The following is a 9,072-nucleotide window of genomic DNA, read 5'->3' on the forward strand; positions in this document are numbered from 1 at the left end:
AATATCCTAAAGCCTAGAGAAGCATGCAGAGAGGTCATCAAGGTTTCTGAATTAACACATTTGTTGCCGTCTGAGGAAGATTTTCTCTTAGTAGCTGAAACAACAGCTTTGTTTTACCTGACCACTACCTAAACAATCTGGATTTAGGGGTCTCCAACTCAACTGAGTAGACACCAAAAGAAACTTCCATTTCAGCTCAACCTGAAACACCACTCCTTTCTGTTCTGTTTGTACACCAACAAAGCACGAATGAAGTGGCCATAATCCCAAGCAACACAGCTGAGAAGCCTTGAAGTTGTAGCTACAAAATATTCATGGCGAAAACCCATCACAGCTAGAACCATCATCTAGCTGAAGCTTTTGCAGAAAACTCTTTAAAAAGCAACCGTTTTGAGCAGTTGCTAATTACCTGCACTTGCAGAGTACCACATCAGGCTGTGTAGGATCATGCCCTTTTCTGCGCTCAGAGGGTTCCCGGAGTGACTCTACCCAATTACAATGCCACCCTGAATCGTAAAATTATGTATTTGTAGTCTCCCTCCCTAAGGGAAGCAGGCTGGCGAGGTCATTGGTGCGTAAGTACACAACTGCCCACCATGGATAACTTTTGAGCTCATTTTCCAGTTTCAAGTACATCCAAAAAAGAGCAGACTCAAAAAAATATTACATTTCTACAAGTTGCTTCAGCTGTTCGCTTTCAGAAAAACACAGCAGCATGACCTCAAGAAGAGAGATGTCCAGGAAATCAGGCTTCACCCGTTCTGTAGCTCACGGGACTGCTTGTTTCCACTGTGCCCTGGGCTGAATCACAGTCTGCCCGAGGCAGAAGTTATGTGCTGTACCAGGAGAGATGGCAGACTCTGGGGTGGAGGAGACCATGCTCCAGATGGGTCCTTCTGAGACCACCAGAAAAGGCCCTCCACCTCTGGGTGTGCCACTGGATGGCTCTGTGTCATAAGCCACCCAGCTGAAGCAAACTTTGTGCAGGGGATGAATCATTTTCTGTTGCTCATCTTCCAGATCCCCGATGTAATAAAATGGCATCTCATCCTTAAGAATCAGCGGCAAAAGAGATGATGGAAGTTGTATGTACATACCAGTGGTTTACGTGATGCTCAAAAAAAAAACCAAAACCCACAAACCAACAGGGCTACCCAGCTCAAATTGGCCACCCAATAATCAGCAAATATTTTTGCCTTTCACCTTTCTGCACCTTACTGCCATTTCTAAAACTGGTGGGCAAGCAGGAGTGGCTCAGTGCATATTTTTAAAGGTTTGTGAAAATCAGACACTGTGGTGCTGAGCACCAAAGAAACAACATACTCTTCCTCTAGGAACAGCTGTATTATGAAACAGCAAGCCAGCCATAAGGCACATACCGCATGACAGCAAAATAGCAAATTATCAAATAGCTACTCATTATGAAAACAATGCTCTATTCTGCACAATAAAAACCCCAGAGTTTTTCCAGAGGAAAAAAATAAATCAGTGAACATGCAAATGAGAACAAACTAAGAACAACGCTTAGTATACATCCATATTTCCCAAGTTCAAGAGAACATTACTGAGAATGCAAGTACAACACCCAGACATTGCACTTGGGCACACACAGGCACACTATTCCAGAAGCTTTTAAATGGCAAATCCTCTCCTTCTGTCACAAAGCTTTGACATCTCAGCTGAGCTACAGGTTTTAGGACTACCACACACCTCTCCACCATTTCAGTCAAGTCAGTATTTCATAGGTATCTGTAGGTTTTATCTGGATGCTAAGACATGTTACCCCTTGGTCTCACAGGTACTTGCTGGCAGCAAAGGAATGGTCATTTTCTAGTACCTGGAGGGACATTATGTTCCTCATTTAACAAAAACCTTCCATTTCCAGACCCCTCTCCTTGAAGGCACTGCTGTCCTGAGTCTGCTCCCTGCTCCACACGAGGTCTGCTTTCCCTGTCTAGATGCACCAGCTCCCACCCAGACCTGATACCCATGCCAGACCCCTTAGGGAGCAATTCTTTGTCTTGTCTCTCCAGACCAGCCATTTCCACCCCGATTCCTCCATCCTCCTTCAGGAGCCAACCTCCACTATCTCTACATCCTGGCAGCTCAGGGCTGCAGGCTCCAACTGCTCATGTTTACACTCCCCTTCCCACCAGCACCCAGTCCCATTTTTTTCCTCCTCAAGCCACTCCTCTGATCCCAGTATCTGCTGTGCTCCCAGCAAAGATGAAATATTCAGCGATTACAGTTAGTAAGCCTTAAGCATATGCAAATTGATCTTTTTGAAAAGGCTTGTATCCTGGCTAAATTCAGATGCTTTGTCATGCAAATGAAAAAAGACACATCCCTGGAATAAAATCCCTCATCCTTTTTCAACTAGATTTCAAGTGTTTCAAAGGAGAGGGGTACTATTGGTCTTCCATGGTAAAAGTTGTGAGAACTTTTAAAACATTGGAAAACACATTTTTTCTCTGCCTAATTTTCAAAATGAGCCAAAGATATTTCAACTGAACTTCTACACACAAAGAAATCAAATAAATCAGCATAAGACTTATAGATGACATTATAGGTTTTCCACCCAAACAGTGAATGTTTGGTAAAGTTTTTAAAATCCTGTTTGGCTACTTTAATACTTGTGACATTATCGTATGCCTATAATTTAAGCAAAATGAATTATTAATAGACACTGGTTTCTGTTAACTACCGTCTCCTCCAGCAGGATTTAATTACCCCTTAGCCAAGCCCGAATCATGCTCACTCTAGTCAAGAGTGCATCTGCTGTAGCCAGTGCCTCTGAGCGGGCTCCAGAAGTCCTTGCTCTTCAGTAGCAAGTTTACTGGGCACTGCAGAGCCCACGAAAGCTCCAATCGGACACCTCATTATGTTCATCATTAAGAAAAAGCACAGGAAAAAAAAAAACAAACAACAAACCTTACGTGATAAGACCTTCTGTGTAGAGGAAGTAATGCAAAAACTGAAGCTTTTTTTTCCCCTTGGTTCTTGCCAGTCCAATAAAGCACCTGTATGTGCTTAACTGTATGGAAATAAATATCCCTGCTGTAATCAGTACGCTTCAAAGTCGGGTATGTATTTCAGGGTGCTGCCATGCTGAAGTTACGTTTCTGTGGTCCACCACACCTCTTGTTCTGACTATCAGCACCTGCTAAATCTCCACTCCAAAAGCAGTTATTCTTAGTGGCCTGAACTGCAACATACACGTTATCTGAAACAGTCATAAACTGCCCAAGATACCTGTGCAGTGTGAAAGAGGACCTGAAGCACCGTTACCAAGAATAAATACCAACAAATACTATTTCCAGAACCTTCCCTTCTGCAAAGAATATACTTTAAAAGTATATTCTTCTAAAATGGGGAAAAGCTTTATGTTCGTAGACTCCCAGAGCAGTATGCCTGCAACTTTTACAAGTTAGACAATGGATGAAATCAGTGTACAAATGTCAAGCCTGAATTTTGTAAACCAGGTTGGATTAAACTAGCAACTTTGTTTTCAAAGCGGGGCGGGGGGAAATGGGGGTGGAGATCAATGTATCTTTCGCCACCTGAGCCTTAAAAAGTAACTCACCATTTCCCGGGGATAAGCAGCAAATTTCTCACTGAAGTCAATAAATTTTAATCTGTATCTTATTTTTATGTAGTTTACAAACATTACAATGGAAAAAAAGTAACCGAACTATGTAAATTCATACAATGCTGTCTTTCCAAATTTAGAAAAAAAACCAACCAAACAAAACCCCAAAACCCGCTCCTATCTTTAGAAATTCACAAATCCTCAAAAGCCCTTGAAAATCTCAATCTTCTTAAACAGCAGCAGAATTACATGAGGAAAGCATTGGTGAGTTTTTCTCTATTTACAGAGAACTCTACTGCCATCAACAAGAAAATGACAGAAGTTGTGTAAATTTCACTCTGCTTTCTGCTGGGGAAGAGAGATTTATCAAGGCGGGCACTCACACCACTCACATAAAGGAGCTGCACACCCAAACAGCCAACCACCCAAAACAGACTTGAGGGGAGACAACAAAGGAGACATCTTTCTTCTTCAAAGCAGCAGCAGCAAAGTGGAAAAGAAAAATGTCCATCTTCCCCCATGTGACCAACTGGCCAAGATCAAACTTAGGAGACATTTACAACTAGGGTCATGCAAAACAAGGGAGCAAGAATACCATGATAGCAGCAATCAAATATTCTCATTTTCTCTACATCCTCTCCCACAAAAAGCTGAAAATCAATCAATAAACGACTCTAATGCTTGCTTCTATGTTGTAATTTTGATCATCCATCCTTTCCTCTCAAAGTAGATCGTCGTCTCTATCTAGTCCACTACGTGGCTAGTGTAAATGCCTATAAAAGTCCAGTTGGAAAAGCTACACAAAATTTGTATAGTCTGGTCCTTTCCCCAACACTAAGAAGTTTACAGAGTTTCACCATTCAATGAAATGTCAGCACGTTCAAGCTCCTAATCTGAATTAACCCAATTTTAAGGAATAAGGAAAAAAAAAATCCAGAGATACCTTTGCTTATGAAGAGATAAAAAAAAGAGGATGTTTAGAAAAATTTTAGTATTTTTCCTTTTACAATGTAGATTAGCCTCATTTGGCCCCAGCACAGCACAAGTGGAGGAAGAGCTACTGTTTAATATAACTTTCTCATCCTTTTATGCAAGAGGGATGTCCTGAACCCAGAATTAAGTCCCAGCTGTTCCAGAACAGGAGGAGGGGGCACAACGCCACTTGTGATTTTTTCTCTTCGTTTTCTTTGCACCTCACAGGTACCACGTGCCTTCATTTTTTACCTAGCTGTGCTGTACTGTACCTCTCTGGCATAAAATTAGGTATTATTTTTCCCAAAATTCATCTATCCACACTTCATATGTGTTGTTAAGCTACATAATAGAGATAATTTACCCCAGAGGTCAGGCAGAAGGGACAAAGAGAAAGACCATAAAACGAATGCCATCTTTGGAACTGAAAATTTGCCAAGGGCTACTATAAATGACTAGCAAAACTTGTTCATTTTAATAGAAACTACATAACCTCAAAGGACATAAATATTAAAGACAGCATATAGAGAGATACTGCACTACAAACATACTTGGCACTGGATTGGTCTGTAAAATATATCACATCCTTGATTACAAACAACATCTGAACAACACACATCTTTTCCACACTTGATAAATACTCTTTTCACACCCTAGTCCTGTCACTGGCACACATCCTCATGGGGAAGATACATGTTCCTTATAATTAGGCCATCCAAACCCAAGGTAGTGTATTTTTTTTATTATTATTTTTTTCCTGAATTATTACAACTATATTTCAGAGATCAGTTGCTGGCTACAAATTTTAGATACTTAAAACCTTGAGGAAACATGACGGAGTTAAGTTACATGTTCTGTTCTAAAAACTTTCAAATTAAACAATTACAATCCCACTCTTCTTGATTAAGTAAGTACTTAATGTATCAGTCAAACATATGTTTTCTCTGTGGTTTTCAAATTAACACAATCTCGTGCATAAGTCGGAACTGTATTTTTGTAGGAGCTATTTAATTCAATGGAAACTTTTCTGAGAAGAACTCATGGATCACCTTGGGAGCAGCATTGCATGGCTGTAAAACAATGCCATAAGAAAGAGAACGAAAATGTAAATACGGCTTTTTGGATGCCAGAAAGAAAACATGAAAATGGCAATGATGTGATCTGATCTAAGAAGAAATTTGAAAAGATGTAACAGAAAAAAATCTGGAATGTAGTGTATATAATGGTATTCCACATCATAAACCAAGTATTTAGTCTTTTTTTTTTTTTTTTTTTCCAATAAAGGAAAGGATGGTTATGGAAGCGGGAGGGGGGAAGAAAGGAAAACAGTGTTTCTAAATTTCAAGTTGTGTTTATCCACAAGTAGATGCTACCAAGAAGTTACCAATTCATCAAGTCCATGACTTAAGAACAAACCATTGCAGTGTTTTGCATAAAATAATCTATACACAAGGAATTCACATTTCCAGCTGTTAGTTACAGCGAGTGGGAGACAAAGTGTATTTAAATCGAACAGCACCATCTAGCAGGCCCCCCATAACTTTACTTAGAAGGGCAGTTGCTACTTGGCAGTAGGTCAGTTTGGCAGGCTTGCCCTGAAAATTATTAAGCATTTTCATACCGCATGAAGTATGTGCTTTATAGCAGCAAGAATCCAGAAGAAAAATCAGATACAATGAAAGAAGATGACCGAAAAAACAGTTTAAAGTTTCAGCCCCAGGACCTGAACAGTTGCCTGTGTGACTTGCATTGGGTAGTTTCTGCAACACAGAATGAAAAGAACGTGATCTTCATTTGATCCGACAAACGGCAGCCCTATAGGTTTATCTAGTCCCACAACGCGATCCTACTGTGCCCTTCAGGAACTTACTAAGTGTACTGACAAACACCAGCAACTACGTAGCCCGAGAATATGGTTTCATTGTATAATTTCGCTCTAACAAACAAACAACGCTTCCACCAGCCACTTAAGCAATTATTTTTAAAATTATCCCTATGCTGGGGGTAAGAAGTGACACTAGTTGATTAGATTTTAGTGCCCAAGCTGCATCTCCCACGCCATCCCAGCATTTAACATTTCGTGTCAGTGCTGCCCCTCTGTCTTTCTCTACCTTTCCATTGCAAAGTTACGTGTGAAATTTCTGAACATAACAACACTTTAAATTTCCCCTAGCATCTCCCTCTCCTGCAGCAACAGGGATGCCTGGCCTGCTGCTGTTCCAGGAAGCACGCATGCCAGTCTGTGGAATTAGGAAGTCTCTAAAATACTGCAGAAAAAAAAAAAAAAAAAAAACAACCCACAAAAAAAAACCCAAAAACCCAAAACAACAAAAAAAACCACCCCACCCAATACAACAACAAAAACCCCACCAAAGTAAAAAACCCCAAAACTTTTAGGTGAAGGTTCAAGACAAACTGCCTGAAGGAAAACTCATCAGCCGTGCCCGGACTATTGAGCTTGGTGTTAAACGCAATTCTGGAGCAATGCGATTTTTGCAGAGGATAGGTGCAAACCTGGTTTCTGGACGGGGGTCTCCACCTCCGGACCCCCTCATCAGCTTCACCCCGACCTTCCCCAGGCTGCGGCCACCTCCGATACGCTTCCTCCTCCTCCTCTTCCCCCTCAAACGGGCTTGTCCTCCCCCTTCACCACCGCCGCCTCCTCCCCGTGCTAACCCGGCCTCCCCAACGCCAAGAAGCTGCCACTACGGTACAACTTAAAGAGACGCCGTCCATTCCAAAAACTCGTTTTCCTCCCCAATTCTTTCCCGCCTGCCCTAACCGCAGCACAGCGGGAGGGAGGTACCCCCGGGGGTGCCCGCCCGCCGCATCCCGCCGAGCAGCTGCGCGGGGGCCCGGTCCCCGCCGCTTCCCGCGGGCGCCGTCGGTCTCACCCCGCTCCCAAGAGCCGTGCGCTTACACGGGGAAGGGAAAGAAAATAAAGCAGCCCCCGCACGGTTCATCTCGAGATTTTATTCGCTTTTTTTTTTTTTTTTTTTTTTTAACCCGGGAAAAAGAAAAAAGAAAAAAAAAATAAGTTTTCGCAGGGTGTTTCGGCATCAGTCGAAATCAGGCCGGGGGTAGGGTCTGTGTGTCTGTGTGTCTGTGTGCGAGGGAGCCCCGTCGCGCACCGGTACCCCACCGGAAAAGAAAAAAAAAAAAAAAAAAGGGGGGGTGCCCATGCCGGCAGCACCTTTGTTTGGCGGGGCGGGAGCCGGAGCGCGGCGCCCCCCCCCCGCCGTGCGCCCCGGAGAACAATGCGCGGCGGGGCCGGGGCCGTCGGGCTGCGCGGTCCCGGGGAAAAGTTGCGAAGCGGCGACTTGGGAAGCAGCGGGAGGCGGCCCCCGCCCCCGCCGCCCCCCTCCCGCTCCGCGTCCCCCCCGCGTCCCCGTCCCTGGGCTCTTTGTTACCCAAGTTGTCCCGGCACCTTGCGCCGCCGAGCCCCGCGGAGGGCCCCGGGGGCGGGGGGAGCCCGGCGCCGCTCGCCCGCCCGCCCCGCGGCGGACCGGCCGCGGAAGGGAGCGGGGCGGGGAGCGGGAGAGGGGGGCAGGGGGGGGGCGCGCCCCGCTACGACCCCCTCAGCAAACCGCCGCTGTCCCGCCGCGGGGACCTGCCCTCCGCGCCTCTCCCGCCGCGCAGCGCGGCCGCCTGCCCCCTCACGCCGGCCCGGGCGGCGCCGGGCCCCTGTCGGTCTGTCGGTCGGTCTGCCGGTCCGTCCAGCCTCCCGCCGCGCACCGCCCGCCGCCAGGAAAGTTACTTTGCGCGCAGGGTCGGCGGCCGCGTAACGCGCGGTGCGGCCGCGCGGCCCGCGGGGCTGTACTCACTTCTCCCTGGCCTGGCTGTCGGACGGGACGCTGCTGTTGCTCTTGCCTTTGCCGTACATGCCTGCAGAGAGCTCCGACTGTCACGCACCTGTCAACCCATCACAGCCTCCCCGGGAACAGCCCCGTCACCATGGAGACGCCGCCACACACACATCCCATTGGCCGGCCGGGCGGCAGGGCACGCCCCCCCCGCGCCGTGATCGACAGGCGGGGACCCGGACGGGCTGCTCCCTCCTCCTCCTCCTCCTCCTCCCCCCCCGCCCCCTCGGCTCCTCCCCCCCGCCCCCCCGCGCTCTCCCTTCCCCGGCGCAAGGGGGAATTAGAAACGGTTCTAGAAGGATTTTAAACAACCGGCTGTTCCGAGCGCGCGCCACCCGCCCGCCGCCGCTGCCGGCGAGGGAGAGCGCCGCGGCGACCGGCAAACTGCGGACCGGACTCGCTCGGCAGCCGGCGCGACAGGCAGCCCGCGGCCTCCCCGCCGCCCGCCGCCTCCTCCTCGCTCCCCCCAGCCCTCCGCGCGGCGCTGCCGCCTCCCGTCCCCCCGCCGCCCCCCACACCCCCCCGCCGCGGCCGCCAGACCCCTCAGGGTCCGCGCCCTGCCGCTCGGCCTCCTCGGGGCCGCCGGGGTCGCCTCGCCCCGGCCCCTCAGCGCCTGGCCCGCACACCCCCGGGGACCCCCGAACCCCC

General features: G+C 47.5%; 1 protein-coding gene across 6 annotated transcripts in view; it reads right to left on the reverse strand.

Moving 5' to 3' along the window:
• Window positions 1–8,511, reverse strand: part of SSBP2 (single stranded DNA binding protein 2) — a 193,538-nt gene extending 185,027 nt beyond the window's left edge. For 5 of the 6 annotated variants that reach the window (XM_074932434.1, XM_074932433.1, XM_074932432.1 and 2 more), the window contains exon 1: window positions 8,386–8,511. In XM_074932434.1, coding sequence (XP_074788535.1) covers window positions 8,386–8,444 — 59 coding nt within the window. In that variant the 5' untranslated portion in view covers window positions 8,445–8,511. Of the gene's footprint in view, window positions 1–7,075; window positions 7,153–8,385 lie in introns of those variants that run through there. The other variant, XM_074932430.1, reaches the window with a different exon arrangement.
• Between the last annotated feature and the right edge of the window lie 561 nt (window positions 8,512–9,072).

The sequence above is a fragment of the Athene noctua genome, chromosome Z (genome assembly GCF_965140245.1).
Source record: "Athene noctua chromosome Z, bAthNoc1.hap1.1, whole genome shotgun sequence".
NCBI lineage: Eukaryota > Metazoa > Chordata > Aves > Strigiformes > Strigidae > Athene > Athene noctua.